Source organism: Lagenorhynchus albirostris, chromosome 3, assembly GCF_949774975.1.
Source record: "Lagenorhynchus albirostris chromosome 3, mLagAlb1.1, whole genome shotgun sequence".
Taxonomy (NCBI): Eukaryota; Metazoa; Chordata; class Mammalia; order Artiodactyla; family Delphinidae; genus Lagenorhynchus; species Lagenorhynchus albirostris.
In genome coordinates, this window is record NC_083097.1 from 117,081,440 (window position 1) to 117,106,729 (window position 25,290).

Here is a 25,290-nt window from a genome sequence, read left to right on the forward strand (position 1 = left end):
TTATTAAGCAAGTTACAGTTCAAGGGATCTAATTGATGACTGCTCTCAATTTTAGAAGGGCTATGCTTTTAAAACAGCCCTCACAAGTCTGAACTTCTGGATTTCTGGGCAAAGAGCTACATGAAAAACATTTGAATTCTCACTTCCCTTTTTCCAGAAGTAGCTACATCTGTCCACAATCCAAACAAGGAAGCCCCATTGGACCACACTGCTCCCTGTGTGTCCTGTTGGGCATGTTCTAATACCCTAAGCCATGCCTAAAGGCCAGACCATGTCACTGGGACATCCCTGAGGACCAAGATACGAGTATAGTTCAGTGTGAAATACACTGACTCTGCAGTCAGACAAAAAGGCTTGGAATCCCAGCTCTACGGCTAAGGTTGTAACAATAGCCCTTCATTGTTATTTTCTTCATCAGAGTCTCTGCATTCAGAAGACTCAGGCCACTGAAGCCTGACTCCTCAGGAAATTCCATCACCCTAACAACAAGAACCTACTGTATAGCACACGAACTATATTCAGTATCTTATAATAACCTATAATGGAAAAGAATCTGAAAAAGAATATATATATCTACCAGGTTGGCCAAAAAGTGCCTTCGGTTTTTAAGTAAAAATAAAAGACACATTTTTTCATTTTCACCAAGAACTTTATTGAACAACATATTCACCCTTTTGTTCCACTACCTTCTGCCATTTTTAAGGCAACTTCATAATTCTGTCTTCCCAAAACTTTTTATCTTTTGAGCAAAGAACTGTTCCAGGTGCCTTTTACATTCCTCCAGGGAACTGAAATTTTTTCCATTGAGAGAATTTTGTAAAGACCGAAATAAATGGAAATCCGAAGGTGAATGTGTGGTGAATATGGAGGATGAATCAGAACTTCCCAGCCAAACTGTAACAGTTTTTGTCTGGTCATCAAAGAAATATGCGGTCTTGCGTTATCCTCATGGAAGATTATGCGTTTTCTGTTGACTAGTTCCGGATGCTTTTTGTCGAGTGCTGCTTTCAGTTGGTCTAATTGGGAGCAGTACTTGTTGGAATTAATCGTTTGGTTTCCCGGAAGGAGCTCATAATAGAGGACTCCCTTCCAATCCCACCATATACACAACATCACCTTCTTTGGATGAAGACCGTCCTTTGGTGTGGTTGGTGGTGTTCATTTCGCTTGACCCACAATCTCTTCCATTCCATGTTATTGTACAGTATCTGTAAACCCACCTAACATGATTCAAAATGGAGTAATACCTGTCAAGGGCACCTATTAAGTCTCTTTCAGACACCCGAGACCTGGAAAATTACTGAAGACTGCAAGTCTATTCTCTGAAAAACCACATCCTATAGACACACAGCCAGCCCCGGTACTGCTGTGGACCAGAATATACATGAACCCACCTCCTTTTGCTGCACCTTGCCCTTTGAAGCCTAATAAAAGATTCAAACCCCACCCTTTGGGGCCAATGCCACCCTATGTGTCTGGCCCCTTTCCTCCCTTGGAAAGTGGAGGAATAAAAACTTTCTTTTCTTCCGTTGTTAATATTTCTGTGAATTCTTTCACAACCCATGTCGGCTCACCTAACAGTATCCACTTTTCATCGCCCATCACAATTTGTTTTAAAAACGGAACGTTTTCATTACATTTAAGTAGAGAATTGCATGCGGAAATGTGGTCAAGAAGTTTCTTTTCCCTCCGCTTAACTTATGTGGAACCCAAACATCAAAGTGATTAACATAACCAAGCTGGTGCAAATGATTTTCAACGCTTGAGTTGGGTATTTTGAGTATGTCGGCTATCTCCCGCGTGGTATAAAGTTGATTGTTTTTAATTAATGTCTCGATTTGATCGCTATCAACTTCAACTGGTTTACCCGACTGTGGAGCATTGTCCAGTGAGAAATCTCCAGCATGAAACTTCGCACACCACTTTTGACGTGTTCGATCAGTCACAGCACCTTCTCCATACACTGCTCAAATCTTGTTTTGCGTTTCGGTTACGTTTCTTAAAATAATAAAGCATAATATGCCAAAAATGTTGCTTTTTTCCTTCCATCTTCAATATTAAAATGGCTACACAAAAATTCACCAATTTCGATAACTCTTTTTTAAAATGCATGCTGATATGACAGCTGTCACATACAATCTAACAAAATCATTTTGAATGAAGTTAAAGACAACTAAGTGCTACTAGAGCCATCTTACGGAAAAAAACGAATGAACCTTTTGGCCAACCCAATATATATATTACACAACATTGTAAGTTAACTATACTTCAATTTTTTAAAAATGGTTAAAAAATTCCATCACCTTAGGGGAGACACTCTGCATGAGGGGTCCAAGCTAAGAGGGGCAATAATGTTTCTGCAAAGGTCCCCAACTAACATCTTGATTCAAAAAATATCTATCGTTTGTCTAAACCAAGTGCCAGCACTAAATGCCAAGCCCTGGGATGCTGATGTGACCATCACATGGTTCCTCAAGTACTCTAGTAGGTGCGGGAGGCAAATGCAGATGCAGAACTACAGTCCATAGTGAAGAGGACTCTTACAGAGGAGACAAGGACTTGGGGGAGCTCTAGAGAAAGGAACAGCTAGCCTTGTAGTAGAGAGAACATGGGGCTGTTTCTTACAGGATTAACAGAATCGCCAGGCAGATAAGTGCAAAAAACAAAAACAAACAAACAAACAAAAACCCCAAATAAAAAACAGCTTGGGCAGCTGTAACTATTTGAGCAGACACTCTGGGCAGAGCACAGATTTTTCCTGGGAACTTGCCTTATCTTCCCAACCAGGAGAAAGATGTAGGTGTTAGAAGCCAGCATGCCCCATGAGGAAGGGGACAAGACCCAGATCCTATCCCCAGCCAGAGCACGGTGCATTAATAAATGGTGCTCAGGGAATTCCTTGGTGGTCCAGTGGTTAGGGCTCTGCGCTTCCACTGCAAGGGGCACGGGTTCGATCCCTGGTGGGGGAACTAAGATTCCTCAAGCTGCACGGCCAAAATAAAAAATAATAATAATAATAAAGTTAAATGAATAAATGGTGCTCAATAAGTGGCTGTCCAGAGGCTGGATGGATGCTGGACCTGAAGAGAAGATATGGAGAACAGGATGATGGTCTGCAGATATTTAACTAGATGTTTTGTGGAAGAAATCAAAGACTTCATCAATTGACTCCAAGAGGTGGAATTAAATTAAAGGGAAGGAAATGGGTTTGAAGAACAGTTCCCATTCCTGGATTTGTTCTTACTTGCACATTTGTCTAAGTAGTAGCTTTCTTTTTTTTTTTTTTTTTTTTTTTTTTTTGCGGTACGCGGGCCTCTCACTGTTGTGGCCTCTCCCGTTGCGGAGCACAGGCTCCGGAAGCGCAGGCTCAGCGGCCATGGTCACAGGCCCAGCCGCTCCGCGGCATGTGGGATCTTCCCGAACTGGGGCACGAACTCATGTCCCCTGCATTAGCAGGCGGACTGTCAATCACTGCGCCACCAGGGAAGCCCTAAGTAGTAGCTTTCTAAAGATTAGAGGCCTCAGTGAGAATTCTTTTTAACTTTTTTTTTTTTCCTGGCCTCACAGCTTGAAGGATATTTATTCCCCCACGAGGGATTGAACGCGGGCCCTTGGCACTAAAAGCGTGGAGTCCTAACCCCTGGACCACCAGGGAATTCCCTCAATAAAAGTCCTTAAGTGCTACCAGGACTCTACTCTCTTGGAGCTATGAAGGCGGTTTGGGAGGAGACAACGTTAAACACTTACACTGTAACTTAATGTCAGCTGTGAAAAGAGTTATGAAGGAGAAGCGTACGGTGCTATATGTTCTCATAACGGGGGCAGTGGTCCAGTAGTTCTGAGTAGGGGACACTGGAGATCTCGAGGACAGTGTTAATTAAGGGAAGAGTGCTGGTTGTAGTGAGGGTGGGGTGGCAGAGACAGGGCTCTAGGCAGTGGAACAGCCTGTGCAAAAGCCCAGAAGAGAAAAAGTGCAGGGCTTATTTAGGGAACAAAGATCCTAGGAGGGATGAGTAAGGTAAGGCTGGAGAGGTATACAGGGATTAGACCACGTAGGGCTTAGTTGGCCACAATTCAGATTTTGAGGGTATGGAACACAGTTTTTGTTTGTTTGGTTTGCGGGATCTAGTTCTCCGACCACGTATTGAACCTGGAGCCATGGCAGTGAAAGTACCGAGTCCTAAGCACTAGACGCCAGGGAATTCCCTGGAGCACAGTTGTTGTTGGTTTTGTGTTTTTTTTTTGCGGTTCGCGGGCCTCTCACTGTTGTGGCCTCTCCCGTTGCGGAGCACAGGCTCCGGACGCGCAGGCCCAGCGGCCATGGCTCACGGGCCCAGCCGCTGCGCGGCATGTGGGATCTTCCTGGACCGGGGCACGAACCCGTGTTCCCTGCATCGGCAGGCGGACTCTCAACCACTGCGCCACCAGGGAAGCCCCTGGAGAACAGTTTTTAATTCACCAGTTTCCCCAGTACCTACTAGATTAGTGGCGCTCAAAATTTGATGAAAGAACTACTTTATCCTGAAAATAATGCCATTCACTTTTTTAAAGTATTTTTTAAATTTTTATTTATTTAATAAATTTATTTATTTTTGGCTGCGTTGGGTCTTCGTTGCTGTGCACGGGCTTTTTCTAGTTGCAGCGAACAGGGGCTACTCTTTGTTGCGGTGCGCGGGCTTCTGATTGCAGTGGCTTCTCTTGTTGCGGAGTACGAGCTCTAGGTGCGCAGGCTTCAGCAGCTGTGGCACGTGGGCTCAGTAGTTGTGCCTCTCTGCCTCAAGAGCACAGGCTCAGTAGTTGTGGCGCACGGGCTTTGTTGCTCCCTGGCATGTGGGATCTTCCTGGCCCAGTGCTCGAACCCGTGTCCCCTGCATTGGCAGCCAAATTCTTAACCACTGCGCCACCAGGGACGCCCTTGCGGTTCACTTTTACCCAGAACAGTGACACATAATTGAATTTGTTTCCTTTTTCTCACCTGATAAATGAGGATAATTGTCATGGCGAACATTCAATAAGGTAATGCACTTCCAGGGGTTAGCCAGCTTTCATCACTGAGAGCCGTGTTATTAGTGAAATGGCGTTCGACATCTTCCTAGAACTCGGGGTAGTTTTGAATGTTCGTTTAGAATCTGTTAGGGGTGGGTAGGTTGTGTCTGCTAAGTGGAAGGTGACGCTAGGGGCCTGAGGCTGTCCGGGTCGAGGTTGGGTTACTTCCTTTACTAGATCGGAAGCCGAGAAGCCGGAGGCCAAGGGAAGGGGCAGCTATCTGGAATTCGTTCGTCTAGAGATCCCACTCCTCCTCTAACCTTCGCTCCGCCCCGCCCCGCCCCGCCCCGCCCCGCCCCGCCCCGTCCCGCCCCGTCCCGCCCCGTCCCGCCCCGTCCCGCCCCTCCTTCACTTCACGTCATGCCCCGCCCACTGGACCTCCCCTTCCGCTCTACGCTGCGGCTGCGCAGTCCGTACCATCTTCTAGACTCCTGGGCCCTGTTGCGTTCTCTCTGGTGCAGGTTTACTCCAGTTCCAGCATGTGGAGCCGACAGCGGGGCCGCCTCAAGCCGTTATGCTGCGGGGTGGAGGAGCTACGGTGCCGCCGGCGGGAGCGGGAGGCAGGTGCGGGCGGGCGAGGGAACACGGGAGGATGAGGGTATGGCGGTCGGAGTAGGGGTGAGGAGGCTTCCAGGGTTGGAGATGGGTTCTGGGTCCTGGGTGCCCCTCCCATGATCTAGCGGCTCCTTTGCTCCCAGCACTGCGGAAGGCACGGAGAGAGCAGCAGCTGGTCAGCAAGAGGCTGCTGAGAGACGAAGCCTTGGAGGAAGCCGAGGAGGGATGTGTGGCCATGATCTTCGGGGAAGCCGAGGTGAGGGGGCAGGGTGCTTGGTGAGATCCACACCAGGTAGCGGCAAATACCTTCTCTTGTACTCGAGGTCCGCCCCCAAACCTGAACTTGGTCCCTTCAATACCTCCTTCCGTCTAGTGGGCCAAGCCGGAAACCAGGGAATCATCCTCGACAACTCTATCCCTCATCCCCACATCAATACATCATCAAGTCCTAGCTCCCCCCCCCACTTTTTTTTTAACCTCCTAAAGAGCTGTGGAGTCTTTTAAATGGCGTTGCCATCACGATCGCCACCACCCTCTTCTCTGAATACTTAACAGCAGCCTCCTAACAGGTCATCTGCAGAAATTTTGCCTCCTCAAGTTAATTCTCTATACATCAGTCAGATGCGTCTTTTAAAAACACAGAGACCAAAATCCTTCCTGTGATCTACACAGTCCAGCATGGTCTAACCTCTGCTACTTCCAACCTTATCAGTTCACTCATTTCAGACAAATTGTCCTCTTTTCAGTTCTTGGAACAATATACCAGGCTCTTTCCTGTCTCAAGGCCTTTGCATTTGCTGCATCTAAAGTGGGTCTGCAGAGTATTAATCATACTAATTGTTTGCTTGTTACCGTTTCTCCAACTAGACTTTAAATCCACAGGAACCTGGACCTTATCTTATTTGTCACCATTGAAAACTCAGATGCCTATGCAGTATCTGGCATATAGTAGATGCTCAGTATTTATGGAATAAGTGAACGAAAGAATTTCTTTCAGCTCATTTATTCATTCAGCAAGCATTGGGTATCCCCTGTTTATATTATGTTTACATATATAGTTTACAAAGTACTTATACCTAGGTTATACCATTTATTCATTGTGTGCTTACTTTATACCAAGGCACCTATGCTGGGTACTGAGGTACAGAAAGATGAAGAGAGAGTCCCTTTCTTTGACGTGTTCACAACCCATTGAAGGAGACAGATGTGCTCCTACCTGTCATGAAGGAAACATGAGGCACACTAGAAACCCCTGAGTCTTCCAAAGGGAGCCAGAAAGAGCTAACTTCCCAGAGGCAGTGAGAGCAGAAATCTAAAGGAAGTGGAGGACCTGGGAAGGGTATTCCAGGCAGAAAGAATAGATTATGCGAAAGCTTGGAAGCATTAAAAAACACGTCATGTGATGCGCAGTGTTGTTGCAGTGTCGGTTGCATGGGGAGAGTCGCTAGAGGGATAGGTTGTGTCAGGCTGAGAGGTTTAAATGTTATCCTTGAAATAACACAGTAAAAAGGCAGAGTAGATGTTATGCTCTTTTCTCAGGTGAGAAACTGGGGTTTAGTCCCCTGTAGCGTAAGTGGCAGGGCTTGTATTAAACCCAGTTCTGATTCCCTCTTCTGTCCACTCTACTGCAAGGTTGACACTTATTGGCCATATTACTGTGAATGATGAGTTCTAGGAATAGTGCCATATTGAAGGGCTCACAGCTGAAGTGGGCAGAGCAGAACTCATGCCTTGCTTTCTGGCAACTATATGTTGCCATCTCTCTTCTCCCTGCCCTGGGCTCCAGATCCAGCAGTTCCTGCAGTTAGCCCAGCGGGGGACAGAGGAAAAGGAGAGAGAGGGGGCTCTGGTCAGCCTTCGGCGAGGCTTGCAGCGCCCTGAGACGCAACAGACCTTCATCAGGTCAGTGCGGGTGGTGTGAGTGTGTGGCTGGGTCTCTGAGGGGTGGACAGGAGTGTGGGGGGGATGGGCCACTGGCTGAGCAGGGCTCTGGTGCTCACTCATGTAGGCTGGAGGGCAGCATTCGGACCCTAGTCGGGCTCCTGACCAGCAACCAGGCCCTGCTGCAGCTTGAGGCGGCTCGGTGCCTTCATGAGCTCTCTCACTCTGAGCAGTCTGCAGTAGTTGAGGCCTGCCTGCCAGCCACTTCCTACCTTCTCACCTACCTCTCCGGTCACAGCTCAGACTTTATAGTAAGCCCTGCCCCTTCCTACCTTGTTCTTGGTTTGGATTTAAAAATTGTGCTTTTGGGTCCAGTTTGAGCTGGCAGGTAGGCAAAAGAGGAAAACCTGTTTCTCCTGATGCCCCCAGCCATACACACACCCATCATCTCCCATTCCCCTGTGCCCCGATCCTCAAGGACAGGTATGCTCCAGCTTCCCCACTCCCACCCCTACCCCACCCTGGCCTGAGACAGGCCAAGCCCAGTGCTTTTGTTGTCCTGCTCTCAGGAGCTCTGTCTGTATACACTGGGTAACCTGATTGTGGAGAGTGAGGCTGTGAGAAGGCAGCTCCTGCCACAGGGCATTGTTCCGGCCTTGGCTGCCTGCATCCAGGTAAGTATCCACCTCCTTGCTTCCTCTCTGGGCACCCCTCCCCTCACGTCTCTCCACATGCCCCACCTGCTTTGGGTAGGCAGCTCCAGCCTCTGCCCTGTGCTAAGGGGTTGAAAGTCTCAGGAAATCTTATGGCCTAGGTTCCAGAGTCAGATCCCTACTCTGTCTGCTTCTAGTCTCCCCATCTGACTGTGCTGGAAGCTCTTGGATATGCCTTGTCCCAGCTTCTGCAGGCTAAGGAAGCTCCAGAGAAGATCATCCCGTAAGTAAAATTGAGTCTCCAGATGTGTAGGCAGGTGTGACCTACTTGGTAGTGTAGCCCCTGATGCCTGATCGAATCTTGTTTCCAAAGCTGTTGCACATTTCAACCCCATGTGCCTGACTGGGAAGAGCCTTGGGATTGGATGCTTTCCCACCTGCTCTCAGGGTTTGGGAAGAGTGACTGGCATCTTGCCTTCTGTGGTTCCTACTCACAGCTCTGCTTCTACTGACAGCTCTGTCCTGGGCTCCACTCTCCCACAACATATGCTGCAACTGTTGCAACCTGGCCCAAAGCTGAACCTCGGAGTAGCTGTGGAGTTTGCCTGGTGCCTTCACTACATCATCTGCAGGTAATAGGCGAATTGGGGAAGTGCCACAAACCTCCCCTGGGGCTTCCTTCCATGACACTCAGGTTTTTGAACTTTGGTTTCTGGAATTGTTGTGGTGAGTTTTCCTTGTTTTATGGTCCTCTCTTCTTGGAGCTCAGGAAACCCACAGACCTAGGCCATTTGCCACCTTAAAGGTAGGATTGACCGAGTAGTGACTACTTGCTTCCTATTGCCCAGCCAGGTCAACAATGCCCTGCTCATCACCCAGGGTGCTCTGTCCACCCTGGGGCTGCTGCTGTTGGACTTGGCTGGGGCTGTCCAGAGAACTGAGGATGCAGGACTGGAGCTGGTAGGTGAAGAGGACAGGTCAACCTCTGGGTGACCTTTCTTTTTACTCAGCTCCTGCTCCAGTGTGCAGATTGCCCCTTCCTCCTTAAACCTGAACCCTAACTCGTCTTTGCAGCTGGCATGCCCTGTGCTTCGGTGTCTAAGCAACTTGCTAACAGAGGCAGCAGCAGAGGCTGTGGGAGGGCAACTGCAGCTCCGAGATGAGCGTGTTGTGGCAGCCTTATTTATCCTCCTGCAGTTCCTCCTCCAGAAACAGCCCAGCCTGCTTCCTGAGGGCCTCTGGCTCCTTAACAACCTCACTGGTAAGCACCATAATCTGCCTAGGCCTGGGCCTTTAGATACTGGGAATAATTCCTCATGGCCTGGGCTGACAAGGGTAGGATTGGGAGTGGGTTGGTTTCATGCCCCAGTTGGAGGAACTTCACCCTGACATTTTCTCTTCCAGCAAACAGTCCTAGTTTCTGCACCTCCTTGCTCTCCCTGGATCTGATTGAGCCCCTCTTGCACCTGTTGTCTGTATCTAATGTGGTGAGCGTGTTGGTAGGTATTAGGGTCACTTGAGTCCAAGGTCTGGTGGCCAAAGTGTAAACAGTGGGAGCAGCCCTGAGCCCTCAGAAGTACCCTTAGCTGAGAGCTGGCAGGTGGTGTGGTATGGATGGCTTCAGGGCCAGACCATCAGTCATAGACCAGACAGTCTAGGTGTGAGTCCCTAAACTGTAATTTACTAGTAACTAACCTTGGGCAAATCAACTAACCACCTTAGGCTTCAGTTTCCTCATTTATAATTGGGAATAGTAATCCTACCTGAGGGTGGCTGAGGGGATTACAGAATATGCATATAAAACTGCTTGGCACAGTGCCTGGGCATGTGGTCAGCATTCCACAGAAGCTATCGTTAAAATCTTTGGTTTTCATCGTTTGTGGGGACTGTGTACATATATCTGTCTGCAGGTGCTCACGGTTCTGTGCAACGTTGCAGAGAAAGGTCCTGCTTACTGTCAGCGTCTGTGGCCAGGGCCCCTGCTCTCCTCCTTGCTGGACACGTTGGCCTTCTCTGACACTGAAGTAGTAGGCCAGAGTTTGGAGCTGCTGCAACTGCTGTTCCTCTATCAGCCAGGGGTGGGTTTCTGGCCTTAGTCCCCAGTCCTTCTGTTCTGAAGCCTCTGGTCTCACCATGGCCCCTTTCCTTCCAGTAACTTTAGTCATTGCTCTGGGCCTGGCTAGCCTATGTGGGCTCCAGGTCCGAACTTCCATACTCTTGTTGGGAATGCATTCTTCCAAGAAGAGGTGGGCTAACCCATAAGGCTGTGGTAATTGCGTGTTAGCACTGAGGGACCCAGTGTTGAATCCTTTTCTTCCCTGCTCTCAGGCTGCCCAGGCCTTCTTGCAGCAGTCAGGGCTGCAGGCCCTACAAAGGCATGAGGAGGTAGCACAGCTCCAGGATCGTGTGCATGCTCTCCAACAGACAGCTCTTCATGGGTGACTTGACTTCTCAAAGTCATGTACTCCACTCCTCATCTCCCCCACTCCCCAGCTTCCTGGCCCACAGAGCCCCTGTGGGAGGTTTAGAACCATAATGACATCATGCCCTCTGCTCCCACACCTAAGCCTAAGTCAAGATCTCTGGATCCCAGCTCCTCCTGTTTTACCCAGCAATGTCCAGGCGGGAGGACCAGAGGGAACCCACGTGGCCTACTTAATCTGGGTCCATAGAATCTCCTTTTTTCTTGTTCTTTCTTTCTTTTTTCTTCAGCAGCTGGTGGCTTTTCATGGGATGGAATAAAATAAGTTTTATTTTTATATTCAGCTGCTTTGCCTCATTTGATTGCACAATAAGGGGTAGTCGGTGGAATAAGAAACAGAACATCCTGAGACAGCATTTTCAGCACAAGCTTTATAAAGAACAGAACACATTTCTCCACATTGTACTCAGTCCAGCAGAGCTCAGGCTCTGGGGCTCTTGCTCTTAATCCTCAGTGGAGGCTTCAGGCTTTGCCATGTAGCACATTCTCCAGGGCTCTGGTTACCTGATCAGCACTGAAGTTGTTCAAAGAGACATTCTTCTCTTGGCCAAATGCTGAAGAGAGAGGGAGGTGATTAAGTATCCGCTCTGCACTGTACAGGCTACCAAAGTATAATAAAAGGTCTCTGTCTTCAACTTACAGTCTTGGTAGGATAGGAAGGGTAGTAGAATTTCGGCTGATTCTGGGCGGTCATAATGGGAAGGAAAGTGTTTCAGGAATGTTTTAAGGGGCATGGTAGGCATTTATTATTAACCATTGTGAGCAGTGTATTACATGAGCCTGCCTTTTAATGGTACCCATTCAGTGGCTCCCATTGTTCATCTAAACTAAAGTTATTTGTGTCCATCTCCTTCTCTAGTCTACTGGCTTTTGGGAGGAAAACCTTTGTTCCTCCTCCAAACAATGTTTAGTGCATGGCATACTGCAGTTGTCCACTGTTATAATGGATCTATCTGCCTTGGGTGTGACTCCCTGCCGTCCTCCAGACATTGCTAGGGTGAGGTTTAGTTAAAAGCCGTGATTAAAAATACCATTATTCAGTAAGTATAAATATTTATTGTGTGTCACTATGTGTCAGACAACATGACAGTAATTTTCAAATTGTGGTAAAATGACACATAGGTAATATATTAATAAGTATGTGGTAAAATTGTATAGGGTAAAGGGGCAATGTTACATAACTGGCCAGGGAATGCCTTTTTGAGGAGTCTGAATTATAACAAAGAGCCAGCCATGGAAGTCTGGCAGAAGTGCAGTCTAGGAAGGGGGAACAGAGGTAGAAGCTCAACCCTGTTATACATACTAGCTGAATAACCAAAGAATTCACCCCTCATATTAATTAAGGTTAAATGAGATTTAGGCAGGAAAGCACTCAGCACAGGGCCTAGCAGTAAGTGCTCAACACAGTCATTATTTTAGATTTTTACTATTGAGATTCTCACACTCTGTCTGGACCGGCACTGACCACACAATTTGGAAGGACCTACACTGATGGACTGGACCAGCATCCCTTCTCCCCTATCTGAAGCCTGTTCTGAATTACAAAGACGACAGCTCCTGATCCCTATGCAGGACGGGGCCCGCCTCCACATAGATGTTATGGGGACACAAAGCATCCTGTAACCCTGCGAATGTATATTTCCTTATCTGCAACGAGGTCAACAGCAAGTCCGAATTCAGTTCCTGAATAGGTTTCTGTGTGACCTTGGGCGGCCCTTTCTTTTCTCGAACCCTTGTTCCTCCACCGGGGTCTCAGGTCCCCGGCGTCCTCTGCTCACCGTAGCGGGCCCAAAGCTTGGGCTGCACATCGGAGCACTCGCGGATTAGGATGGGCAGGTCGGGGTTCGCCTTCTTCAGCTCCACATAGCGTTTCTCGATGAAGTCCCTGCAAGGCCGAAAAGAGCACCGTGCGTGCGGTGTGGGCGCGGGCCTCCTCAAACACCCGGGAGGTCGAGGTCGTGACCCCGGCGTCCCGAAGCCCGCCGCCTCACCGGGCCGCGCCTCACCTGACTCCCAGGCTTCCGGGCGAGCGCTGGCATAAGTGGATACGAATCTCACGGAGGCCCGATTTGGCACGGATCCCCCTACTCGCTGCAGCAGCCGCCATCTCGGCTAATACCAAACCATCCGCCCTAGACCTTCCGGCCAAGTGATCCTATCAGACCAGCCGCGGACGCTCCAGCCCCGGGATAGGTTGGCTGGCGTAAGGGGCGGGGCCAAGTTTAGCCAATGCCATAAAAGCATTGCAGGTCAACTCTTACTCGGATTTCTCCGCCCTCTGTTGCGGCGGAAAAGCTGGGACGCGAAAGGCACTGTGGGTGGACTCTTGAGGTGCATTGTGGGCAGTCGCCTGTCGTTGCTGTGTTGTTGTAGGGTCCTTGGTCGTTGCTGGGTTGAAATACCGCGGACGAAATGCCGGAGCGAGATAGTAAGGCTCGGGTCATCTGCCCTTTCTTCCCCGCGGGACTCGGGACACTTGGCGCGTTATTTTGGCCTCAGAATTTAAGCCGGCTGTGTGCGCGAGGGTGGAGGCGGGCCGGGATGTGGCGCTTGTAGCCTGGCGAAGCAGTTGGGCCCCGAGCGAGGCCGGGCAGCTCCAGACTGTCCCTCAATCTTGTCCTTGCCCCAACCCACGACAGATGAGATTTATCTGTGAACCACCCCCAGACCCCGTCACTTAATTTTTGGTTCCGTAAATTTATCTTTCGTGTAGTATCTTAGGTGTCATCTTCAAGAAGTTTTTGCTGATCCTCCAGCGCTGGTTTAGGGGCCCCCTCCTCTGAGCTCCCATAGCTCCTTGAATTTTCCTACTTCAGCACTTGTTACCCTGTATTGTCAGTGTCGATGTTCTTGCCTTTCTTCCTCACTAGATTGTGAGCAACTCAACTACAGGAAAAGACGTCTGTAGATCCCCAACCTTTGCACAAGACCTGACTCTAAAGAGATTGATTAAATTAACATCAATTCCTTTTCTTAGGCGAGCCGTTCTCCAACCCTTTGGCCCCAGATGGCCATGATGTGGACGATCCTCACTCCTTCCACCAGTGAGTGTTTTGATGTAGAACCATGGGAATGAGCTGGGTAATGAGTAAAGTGGTGGTGGTGGTGGTGAAAGAATTCTGAATGTCTTGTCAGCAAGGATGACCAAAAAATCATACCGCTTGCTCTTTATCTTTGTGAACTTTTAACTGGATCAGGCCAACTGCATAAGAGTATTAGAGGGGAAATTATGGCAGGGAGAGTGCTAGTTTTTAAAATTGATGTTTAATTACACGTTATATAGGAATTAATTCTTGTAGGAAATTAAAACATCAGAGTAAGGGTAATGTTGTCTTTGATAACATCCCCAATTCCATCCCCTTTCTTAGAGGTAACCACCATTACCTTTTTACACTTATCTTTTTGTCCTACTCTTTTTAAATGCATTTGTGTACACACATTCATATCTGAGTAAAATACATCATTGCTTTGTGAATTAAAATATTAAAATTAATCGGTGATATATTGTCTATATATCAACTTTGCCACCTGTGTTGGGTTTTTTTTTAGTAATTTATTTATTTTTGGCTGCATTGGGTCTTTGTTGCTGCACAAGGGCTTTCTCTAGTTGCAGCAAGCGGGGGCTCCTCTTCGTTGCAGTGCGCGGGCTTCTCATTGTGGTGGCTTCTCTTGTTGCGGAGCACGGGCTCTAGGCACGCGAGGTCAGTAGTTGTGGCTCGCAGGCTCTAGAGCGCAGGCTCAGTAGTTGTGGCGCACGGCCTTAGTTGCTCAGTGGCACGTGGGATCTTCCCGGACCAGGGCTCGAACCAGTGTCCCCTGCGTTGGCAGGCGGATTCTTAAGCACTGTGCCACCAGGGAAGTCCCATCCTCTCACTCATTCTTGATTTATAAAACTTTTTTTTTTAGTAGCCGCGAGCAGTGGCTACTCTTTGTTGCAGTTGCAGGATTCTCATTGCGGTGGCTTCTCTTGTTGCGGAGGACGGGCTCTAGGTACGCGGGCTTCAGTAGTTGTGGCTCGCGGGCTGTAGAGCATAGGCTTAGTAGTTGTGGCACACAGGCTTAGTTGCTCCGCGGCATGTAGGATCTTCCCGGACCGGGGCACGAACCCGTGTCCCCTGCATTGGCAGGCGGACTCTCAACCACTGCGCCACCAGGGAAAACCTTTTTTTTTTGGCAGGTGGATTCTTAACCACCGTGCCACCAGAGAAGTCCAATTTATCAAACTTTTTAATCGTTAACAGTCTGATGCATTAAAAGTGGCATGTTCTTTGTTTTAATTTGTTTTTCTCTAATTTCTAGTAAAGTGAACCATATTTTTTACATATTCCTTTTCCAATTCTTATTGGGTACTAATTTTTAAAATTTTCGCCCTCTAGATCAAAACTCACCAATGAAGACTTCAGGAAACTTCTCATGACCCCAAGGGCTGCACCTGCTTCTGCACCACCCTCTAAGTCACGTCACCATGAGTAAGTTCTGGGTGATCCAATCTGTTTCCCATCTCCTTCCTATGGAAAATTTATTGAACTAGTTATCTTAGGAACTGGAAAGCTAGTTCTCTTTTGAGGTCCATGGTTCTGATTCCCTGCCTTTTGAGATTGAAGCTCCAGGAAAGACTGGGATGCTGTGTGGATCTCATTTTTAAAAAAATATTTACTTATTTATTTGGCTGTGCCGAGTCTTAGTTGTGGCACACGGGATCTTTTAGTTGCTGCATGCAGAATTTTTAGTTGTGGCGTGTGAACTCTTAGTTGCGGCATGTGGGATCTAGTTCCTTGACCAGGGATTGAACCTGGGCCCCCTGCATTGGGAGCATGGAGTCTTAGCCACTGGACTACCAGGGAAGTCCCATGGGGATCTCATTTTTTCTCAGAGTATGTTCCATGGACCATTTGTACTAGAGTTGCTGCTGGTGCTTAAATAAGTAGATTTCTGGGTCCATTCTAGCCCCACGGACTCAAATTCTAGGGCAGATATTTGAGAATATATAATTTTAATAGTCCTTCAGGTGGTTGTGATGTTTTCTAAAGCTTGAGAACCACTCACCTACAAATATTGACATGGATCTCTGCCTGATTGAAACTGGTCAGGTATTGCTGTGGTCAGTATTCTAAGCCTTTCTTCAGTCCTCAAAGCCACTTCTTGGGGTTTCTGGGGCTGTGGCAATATTTTGCAATCAGTGAATTTCTTTCTTTTCTAGGATGCCAAGGGAGTACAATGAGGATGAAGATCCAGCTGCACGAAGGAGAAAAAAGAAAAGGTAAAGGAAGGATGGAAGAGTGTTGGGTTTTATGGTGGATACTGTTCGGGGAAAAGGAGTAGGGGCTAGTTATGAGGCAAGAGACTGAGGTTTTCCTTTCTTGTCTTGAGAGTCTCTGCTTTCATAGTGGAGAGGAATGATATTTAGAATGGCTGTTTAGGGCTTTGGAGTCAGCTTGTGTTTTAATCTCATCTTTACCAGTTTCTAGCTGGATGCCGTGGGCATTTTGTTTAACCTCTCTAATCCTCAGTATTTTCATGGGTGGAATCAAGATAGTGATAATAACTGTCATCAGGTTGTCACGAGGATCAACTGTGATAGTCCATGTAAACACTTAGTACCAGTGCCTGGCATATAGTAACCACCCAGTTAATTTTGGCTGCCGTCAGTTATCATTGTCATTGCTATTATTTATATGGTACTAAGCTTCCTAGACCTGGTACTTTGCTTTTTTCTCTTTTCTTGAGGAGGACTGGCAAGGAATGATATATTTTCAGGTGATATTTGGAACGTGATTAAAAACTCAGACTTCCTGGTTGCCGTATGGTAAAGTCTCATACTTGTAGAGACTCGGTGATGTAGAGTTAGGTGACATCAAAGGATTCTGAAGTGACAGATGGAGTATACTATGGTGGCATTAGAACAGTGTATCTGTGAGCTGGGAGATGCTGTAGTTCTGCTTTTGAGGAATATCAAGAGGTGGCCAGCAGTTCTATGAGGATATATATGAGCTTTCAGCATAGAGAGTTGGGTGAAGGTATAGGGAAACAGGCAGGAACAGTTCTGCTGAGCCTTACACATTTGCCTTTCCCTGGTCACAGTTATTATGCCAAACTTCGCCAACAAGAAATTGAGAGAGAAAGAGAACTAGCAGAGAAGTACCGGGACCGTGCCAAGGAACGGCGGGATGGAGTGAACAAAGATTATGAGGAAACTGAGCTGATCAGCACCACAGCTAACTACAGGGCTGTGGGCCCCACTGCTGAGGCGTGAGTACTGAGTGGGCCAGGGCATGGTTCCCTCAGCATTGCAAAGTCATACAATGGCAGTATGAATTCTTCCTCACATTTTCCTTGCTCTGGAAAGCCATTTCCCCATGCCAAGCCATTTCAAGAGGCACTTGCCACCCACAAAGGATGGTTCTTATGTGGCCTCTTTCATTCTACAGGGACAAATCAGCTGCAGAGAAGAGACGACAGTTGATCCAGGAGTCCAAATTTTTGGGTGGTGACATGGAACACACCCATTTGGTGAAAGGCTTGGATTTTGCTCTGCTTCAGAAGGTGAGCTTTGTTGGTAGATGGAGAGTAATACTAGCATGCTGAATGCTCACCTTTTGGGGTGAGGAGGGAGACTGCTGTTAGTTCAGACCATGTAGAAGAACTAACAGTGTCCCCTCTGTAGGACTAATTGCTATTCATCCTTCAAGTCTCAGCCTCAGTTTTATCTTCTTGGGTAAACAAACCTTCCCTGATCACCTGTGTATTGTTAAGTCTCCCCACTCCTCACCTCCCACTACCTGCACCCTTGCATAGCTCTTCTGTTTTACTTACAGCAGTTATCACACTTTGTTGTTTAATCGTTTAATTTGTCTGTCTCTCTTTTTATAAGCTCCATTAGGGCAAGGACTATATTGTTTTGTTCAGTATTGAGTTCTTAGTTCCTGGCACAGTGTGGTATAATGGTGTTCAGTAAGGATATGTAAAGTGAATAAATGTCTAAACCTTACTTGCTTTCCTGTTAGGTACGAGCTGAAATTGCCAGCAAAGAGAAAGAGGAGGAAGAACTGATGGAAAAGCCCCAGAAGGAAACCAAGTAAATAAACATCAGGGAGAGCTTGAGAGTTTAGAAAGGAGGGGCCAAAAGTAGGAACACATTTAGCAAAAATGTTCTTTTTGTCTTTTCAGGAAAGATGAGGATCCTGAAAATAAAATAGAATTTAAAACACGTTTGGGTGAGTACAGAATTTCTACACTAGTGGCTCTGCATTCCAGGGGAATTGTAAGGAATTTAGTGCTCTGGATGGAATATGCTTCCCCTTTCCCTCAATCTACTTTTATCTCTTTTTTGTCCCCAAACCAGCTACTTCCCACAAAATACTCTAATAGAACTCAGATGTAGACTTAGTTATTTCATATATGTTACTAATGTCCCCTCAGTTAGGTTGGAAGCTCTTTCAGATTTGGGCTTATCCATATGGGAGGTAGCATGGTTGATGATTAAAAACTCAGAATTCAGAAACCTGCATTTGAATCCTGTAATGAAATCACACTAAGCATGTGATTTTGGGTGCAACCAACTTAACTTCTCATCTTCTGTTTGTCCACTTGCAAAAATGGGGTTAACGTTCACCTCATGGGATTACTGGGACGAAGAGAAATAATACATGGCAACATGCCTATCACACTGAGCATATAGTAGAGCTATTTTTTCCCATCTTCATCAGTATTACCTTAAACTTCATCCTTCTTCCTCACAATGCTAGGCACATAGTGCCCATAGTGCCCTTGAGAAGGCAATGTAGGAAGGGTGGATAAGAGCTCAGGCTTTGGAGTTAAACGGCCGGAGTCCCATTCTTTGTTCTGTCGCTTAGTAGCTATAGGACTTGCAATAGTCATATGACTTAAGTGGTAGTAAAACCCTTACTTCTCAGCCTTAGTATTTTTATCAGCTAAAAGGAGATAATAATGACCACCTCACAGGGCTGTTGTGAAGACTGAATGAAGCAAAGCAAGCACAACACTTGGCATGGTGGCTGGCACACAGTAACCACTTAGTAAACAGTAGCTGTTATTGTAGAAGTTTCTCACTGGCTACTTGCTGCTCTTTCTCTTTTTTGTAGGCCGAAATGTTTACCGCATGCTCTTCAAGAGCAAAGCATATGAGCGGAATGAGTTGTTTCTTCCAGGCCGCATGGCCTATGTGGTAGACCTGGATGATGAGTATGCTGACACTGACATCCCCACTACTCTCATCCGCAGCAAAGCTGATTGCCCCACCATGGAGGTGAGTGACCCAAGTCCCGAGAGCCTGCTATGTGAGCCTCAAACCTGGGAATCAGCTTCACTTCTGCCCTGAGCCTCATCTACCACATTTAACCAAGTCCTGCCCACCTTTTAACCTCCTAAATCTCAGTTGAATCCATTCATTTTTTTCTATCTCCACCAACAACACAATAACATTCCAGTCTAAGCCATCATCTCTTGGGACTTCCCTAGTGATCCAGTGGTTAAGACTCTGTACTTCCAATGCAGGGAGCATGGGTTCGATTCCTGGTTGGGGAAATAAGATCCCACATCCTGTGCAGCATGGCCAAAAAAAAGTCATCATCTCTTGTTGGAACTATTAAAAGGGGCTCCTAGTTGGTTTCCCCACTTCCACTGTGGTTCCCTTCCAATATTCTATTTATTTTTAGTATTGTTGAGATGTAAGTCACATACCAAACAGTTCACCCCTTTAAAGTGTACAATTCAGTGGCTTTTAGTATTTTCATAGAATTGTACAACCGGCATCAGAATCAATTTTAAAACATTTTCATCATTCCAAAAAGAAACCCTGTACTCTTTAGCCGTTACCACTCCCCACATCTTTCCGTGCCCTTTTCCATTATCATTTTTACACATGGCCAGAGTGATCATTTAACAGCATGACTTTTTCTCATCATGGTTTAGAAGGTTTTTTTTTTTCTGCCTTCACTACTGTCATTTTTTTTTTTTTAAGGTAATTTTTTAGAGCAGTTTAAAGTTCACAGCAGAGCTTCCCTGGTGGTGCAGTGGTTAAGAATCTGCCTGCCAATGCAGGGGACATGGGTTCAAGCCCTGGTCCAGGAAGATCCCACATACCGCGGAGCAGCTAAGCCCGTGTGCCACAACTACTGAGCCTGCGCTCTCGACCCCACGAGCCACAACTACTGAAGCCTGCGCGCCTAGAGCCCATGCTCCGCAATAAGAGAAGCCACTGCAATGAGAAGCCCGCGCACCGCAATGAAGAGTAGCCCCCGCTCGCTGCAACTAGAGAAAGCCCGCGCACAGCAACAAAGACCCAGTGTAGCCAGAAATTAATTAATTAATTAATTATTTAAAAAAGTTCACAGCAAAATTGAGAGGAAGGTACAGAGATTTCCCATATGTGCCCTGCCCCCGGTTTAGAAGATTTGATGGTTTCTTTATTTTAAAAAAATATTTATTTATTTCTTTTATTTTTGGCTGCATCGGGTCTTAGTTTTGCAGGATCTTTGTTGCAGTACATGGGCTCTATAGTTGTGGTTCACGTGCTCAGTAGTTGTGGCGCAGGGGCTTAGTTGTTCCATAGCATGTGGGATCTTACTTCTCCAACCAGGGATAGAACCCGTGTTCCCTGCATTGGAAGGTGGATTCTTAACCACTGGACTGCCAGGGAAGCCCCTTGATGGTTTTTTAGTGTTAGGATAAAGACCAAAATCTTTTTTTTTTTTAATTAATTAATTTATATTTGGCTGCATTGGGTCTTTGTTGCTGTGTGCAGGCTTTCTCTAGTTGCGGTGAGCGGGGGCCCCTCTTCATTGTGGTGCCCGGGCTTCGCGTTGCAGTGGCTTCTCTTGTTGCGGAGCACGGGCTGTAGGCGCGCGGGCTTCAGTACTTGTGGCTTGCGGGCTCCAGAGCGCAAGCTCAGTAGTTGCGGTGCACGGGCTTTGTTGCTCCCTGGCATGTGGGATCTTCCCTGACCAGGGCTCAAACCCGTGCAGGCAGATTATTAACCACTGCGCCACCAGGGAATCCCAAGGCCAAAGTCTGTATCATGGCTTGTGAGGCTCTGTAACTCCTGGCCTCTCCAGCCTCTTTCTACCATGCTTCCCAGTTTATTCTCCAGTCATCCTGGCTTTCTTGAATGTACTAGATTTACTTATGACCCAGGCCATTGTATGCTGTTTCATCTGTCTGGAATATCCTTTTTACAACACCTCCTTTCCCTGTCTTCACCTACTTATTTCTCACTTATCCTTTAATTTGTTAATTTGTTAAGTAAATGAATGAGTAAATGAAGAGAGTCCTGCTCAGTGGGATAACATTCTTGCTCCTTGGGGGTTTTCAGGCCCAGACCACACTGACCACAAATGACATTGTCATCAGCAAGCTCACCCAGATCCTTTCCTACCTGAGGCAGGGTACCCGCAACAAGAAGCTCAAAAAGAAAGATAAAGGTAATCTGGAGAGTTAGGGAGAGAAACCTTACCCCTGGAGGGGCATCTGAGATGGAACCAAGGTCTCCTGGAGCTTCCAGAACATTGGGAGGCTCCTGGGGACCAGAGAAAAATGGGAGCAGTGGAGCATTAGCAAGGGATGGTTACATCCAGGTTCTGTCTGCTTGACCCACCCAGGAAGCAGTGGTTAGTTTTGAGGCTTGAGGAGGGGGAGTATGGGGTAGCTTTTGTTGTCCCATCTTTTAAACAGAAGATGTTTAAAAGGGCATTGAGAACTGAAAAGCATGGTGAGGCCGAGTGGGAAATAACTCAGGAGTGTCTTCCTCACTCCTTTCTTTATGTTACAGGGAAAATGGAAGAGAAGAAACCCCCTGAGGCTGACATGAAGTATGTATCGTAGCCCTTGACCCCTGATCTGAGGGAGGAAGGGCCTCTGGGTTTCCTGTCTTTGGCATTTGGGGGAGGCCTTGGTGTGAGAATCTGGAGAAATGGCCAGGGGAAATGGAAGTTTGTGTGACCTTGTCAGCTAGGGATCTCTGTTTTCCTAGTATATTTGAAGACATTGGGGATTATGTGCCCTCCACAACCAAGACACCTCGAGACAAGGAGCGGGAGAGATATCGGGAACGGGAGCGTGATCGGGAGAGAGACAGAGACCGTGACAGAGAGCGAGAACGCGATCGAGAGCGGGAGCGGGACCGAGAGAGAGAAGAAGAGAAGAAGAGGCACAGCTACTTTGAGAAGCCAAAAGTGGACGATGAGGTGAGATGTAGTCCCGGGCACTAGGTGGCGGAGCTGCCCATCTCTGTGGCTGCCCAACCAGGTACAGAACCCCTCTGTTATGTAGGTGGCTCATGGTTTCACAGCAGCAACTGGGTCAGTTAATCCAGGGTAGGAACCATCCTGGAAATGGGGGCAGGGGGTAGGGTAGGGAATTGATTCAAACTTGAGGGAGAGATGAGTGGGCATCCCTCCCGGTGACACTCACTTCAGTTTCTGTTTTCTTTCCAGCCCATGGATGTTGACAAAGGTGAGTTTTAGCCATGGCATCTTGCATTGGCTCTGGCAGTGCTGCTTTCCTCTGGGCTGAGAGTCTGACCCAGAACTCAGAGTTGCCAAGGCGGGCACTGGGGGACTTCCTAGTTCTGGGTTCTCGGAAGATCCGTGTCTTGCTTTATGGAATAGACAGAAGATGAGTCTGGAGTTCTGTCTGTCTTCCTGGGCAAGGGCAGGGCATATTTGCTCTGTTTGATATAATTCTCCCAGCTGTGGGGTTCTGAAGACATGGGGCAGGTTGAGTGGACAGTATTCTGGGCACACTAGTGCATCTCAAGCAGAGTAGCTCATTTTGAATTGGAATTTGATTAAAACTTTGTTAGCTAAAGGGTTCTGTTGCTTAAAAAATGTTGTTGTGAAAGGCACAGGTGGGAAGTGTGTTGTGGGGAAGAGGTTGTAAGCTCCTTATTTCAAAGTCTGAACAGAGTTCTCTTTCGCCCAGGACCCGGATCCGCCAAGGAGCTGATCAAGTCGATCAATGAAAAGTTTGCTGGATCTGCTGGCTGGGAAGGCACTGAATCATATCCTTTATTTCAGCGTGTTCATTCCAACTCCACCTGCCTCCCTGCTTCCCCACAACCTCCCCGCCCCCATCTTGCTCTTTCCCTTTTGTGCTGAATTTTGACAAGGATGAAGTCATGACTTTCCCCTTTCTCAGAGGACTCATTCATGTTCACAGCCCTCTCCTTAGAGTTTTCATGTTGGGGCTTCTAGCCCTTGGCCCTTCCTGCTTGAAGTTTTTCTGCTATTGGGAGAATTATTTTCTTTAACATAACATATGCTGAAGAAGCCAGAAGACAAGAAGCAGCTGGGAGATTTCTTTGGCATGTCCAATAGCTATGCTGAGTGCTACCCAGCCACGTACGTGAGACTCTGTTACAAAGAAGGAGGCTGGGATGATTGCAGAACAAGGTGGGGGGGGGGAGTGAGGTGTAAATTTGATTTGTTGGGACCCAGGGGTACTTCTTACTGGGTAAAGTATTCTGTTAGGCTCTGAGTGGGAGGCCTAGGAGGGATGGTTGTTCCTAGGCATATAGCCTCTTAGTGGTAGGTTTCTGCATGAACCATAGGAGTCTGGGTCTGCACCATCTCTTTAACTGTTGCTTCTCTTTAGGATGGATGACATGGCTGTGGACAGTGACGAGGAGGTGGATTATAGCAAAATGGACCAGGTGTGGAGCTGGAAGGATGGGTGGGGACAGTTACTCTTTAGCGCATATCCCCTTCCCTCCTCCCAAATGATCTGTTTTATTTCCTGGGCCTCATCTTCCTTCAGCTGCAGCAATAGGAACAGCAGCATTGTGGGGTCCTGGGCAGCTTGACTGTTTTAAAGCATCTGTACAAAGTCAAAAAATGAGATAGGGCCATAAATATATTACTTTTTATTTTCTGTAAAGTGCCAGGCTTTGATTTCCATCTTAGGGAGTAAGCAGGCCTTTAGTGCACATGTAGAAAGGGAAGAAGGAATTTCAGTTTTTAGAAAATAACTGGAAAACAAACAAACAAACTGAGTTTTATTCTAGCCAGGATTGACATTTTCCTCTAAGCCTTAAAACAAAAACAAAAGAACAAAAACACCAACAAACACTAACACCATTAAGGGTGAAGAAGTGTCATATACTTTTCCTTGTTTTCTCTGTACTGCAATGCTTAATAGCATGGTTTAATTCTATCTTGGAGCCTTGCTTAACCCTGGCTCTGCCAGGTATTGGTTTTGTGACCAAGCCAACTTATTTTACTGCTTTTTCCTCAGTTTCCTCATTAGAAAAATGGAGAGAACTATAGTTCTCTCTTAATAGAGTTTTTGAGAGAATTAAATAAGATACATGTTTAGTGTTCAGAATGATGCCTGGCACATAGTAAGTACACAGTTAACATTTATTATTGTTTATTAGGGTAGGATTTATGAATGATAAAACCTGGGATTATGGGAGAGCCTGGCTTTAATCAAGGGCTAAAATCTCATTTCCACTGACATCTTTTCCTTCCCTGCCCCCCATTCTGTCCTGCAACAGGGTAACAAGAAAGGCCCTTTAGGCCGCTGGGACTTTGATACCCAGGAGGAATACAGCGAGTATATGAACAACAAGGAGGCTTTGCCCAAGTGAGTTTTGGTACTAAATACAGCTAAGAGTGAGGAGAGGGATGGTGGTGGGGGTGGACTAGCCCACAGCAGATTAGAGGGTGTAGTCTGGCTGAAACATTCTGAAATCGGTTCTCTGCTCACCGGGTCTCCTGGGAACACCTAGCTACTGCTATTCAACCTCGGATGCCTTCTTCCCTCAACTGCCCTTTTTTTCCCTCAGGGCTGCATTTCAGTATGGCATCAAGATGTCTGAAGGGCGTAAAACCAGGCGCTTTAAGGAAACCAATGACAAAGCAGAGCTTGATCGCCAATGGAAAAAGATTAGTGCGGTAAGTGGGACTGGTTCTGGGTGGGAGAGCTTCAGCTGGGAGGAGATACTGGCCCACAGATTCAGGAACAGGCAGTGGGTCAGAGAGCCATGGAAGTAGGAGAGAGGTCAGCCTTGGGTCTCAGGTGAGCTTAGACTGGCAGCATAACCATCAACTATAACTTCTTTTTGCAGATCATTGAGAAGAGGAAGAAGATGGAAGCCGATGGGTGAGCAGCAGCATTCTTCCTCTGTGAGACTGGTGAGAACTGCTTAGTGTATTGATCTTATGCTCATTTCTCTTTCTATTGCAGGGTTGAAGTGAAAAGACCAAAATACTAATCTCTGGTTCCAACCCCAAGAATAATCTCCACAAGGATGTGCTCTCCACTGCTCGCTTTCTACAATTCCAAAAAAAGTTGCACGATGTTTTTTTTTTTGTGAATGTATATAAAATTTCATTGTATAATCTTTTGGTTCCATTAAAATTGGTTAACCTGCTCTCTTATCTTCTCTATGTTGAGGGCCCAGATGCACCAAGAGGGCTACTAATTCCATATACATGTGATTGTATAAAAATCACATGGAGAAAGTCAGCTCAGTCCTTTCCTGAGCTGTGGCTCTAGATTCCTAAGCAGGACATATACTAGCCAGGGTGCCCAATGGAGGAGGGAAGAATGACCCTCACTGTCAGGCAAGAGGTGGATAGAGAAACTTAAGGATGATTGGTCTTAAATATCAGACTCATCTGGGCCCATCCGGGGACCTAGTCTTAGGGCAGAGGT

General features: G+C 47.0%; 3 protein-coding genes across 10 annotated transcripts in view; 2 read left to right on the forward strand and 1 right to left on the reverse strand.

The window, feature by feature from the left end:
- TMCO6 (transmembrane and coiled-coil domains 6) overlaps nt 1-10,894 on the forward strand; it is a 36,804-nt gene extending 25,910 nt beyond the window's left edge. Inside the window, exons 1-12 of one of the 8 annotated variants that reach the window (XR_009539595.1) lie at nt 5,444-5,610; nt 5,745-5,857; nt 7,388-7,503; nt 7,610-7,793; nt 8,052-8,156; nt 8,333-8,418; nt 8,651-8,767; nt 8,984-9,095; nt 9,210-9,396; nt 9,540-9,634; nt 10,074-10,213; nt 10,464-10,603. Coding sequence is in view for 7 of the 8 variants with exons in the window: in XM_060143764.1 (XP_059999747.1) it covers nt 5,526-5,610; nt 5,745-5,857; nt 7,388-7,503; nt 7,610-7,793; nt 8,052-8,156; nt 8,333-8,418; nt 8,651-8,767; nt 8,984-9,095; nt 9,210-9,396; nt 9,540-9,634; nt 10,046-10,213; nt 10,464-10,577 (1,482 nt within the window). In the remaining variant the exon portion in view is untranslated. Of the gene's footprint in view, nt 1-5,443; nt 5,611-5,744; nt 5,858-7,387; nt 7,504-7,609; nt 7,794-8,051; nt 8,157-8,332; nt 8,419-8,632; nt 8,768-8,983; nt 9,096-9,209; nt 9,397-9,539; nt 9,635-10,045 lie in introns of those variants that run through there. The other 7 variants (XM_060143764.1, XM_060143768.1, XM_060143765.1 and 4 more) reach the window with 7 other exon arrangements.
- Nucleotides 10,895-10,973: 79 nt separating this feature from the next.
- NDUFA2 (NADH:ubiquinone oxidoreductase subunit A2) lies at nt 10,974-12,781 on the reverse strand. The gene is made up of 3 exons (XM_060143776.1): nt 12,624-12,781; nt 12,396-12,502; nt 10,974-11,171 (listed from the first exon to the last, which is right to left on the reverse strand). The coding sequence occupies exons 1-3, from the start codon at nt 12,722-12,724 to the stop codon at nt 11,080-11,082; spliced, it is 300 nt and encodes a 99-aa protein (XP_059999759.1). The 5' UTR covers nt 12,725-12,781; the 3' UTR covers nt 10,974-11,079.
- Nucleotides 12,782-12,888: 107 nt separating this feature from the next.
- Nucleotides 12,889-25,006, forward strand: IK (IK cytokine). Its single transcript, XM_060143757.1, has 20 exons — nt 12,889-13,045; nt 13,595-13,661; nt 14,994-15,086; nt 15,818-15,877; nt 16,699-16,866; nt 17,046-17,160; nt 17,622-17,692; nt 17,785-17,831; nt 18,720-18,883; nt 20,948-21,056; nt 21,404-21,443; nt 21,605-21,818; nt 22,068-22,086; nt 22,555-22,633; nt 22,893-22,973; nt 23,227-23,284; nt 24,128-24,216; nt 24,419-24,527; nt 24,701-24,735; nt 24,820-25,006. Exons 1-20 carry the CDS (start codon nt 13,030-13,032, stop codon nt 24,845-24,847), a joined length of 1,662 nt encoding a protein of 553 aa, XP_059999740.1. The 5' UTR covers nt 12,889-13,029; the 3' UTR covers nt 24,848-25,006.
- Nucleotides 25,007-25,290: the final 284 nt, after the last annotated feature.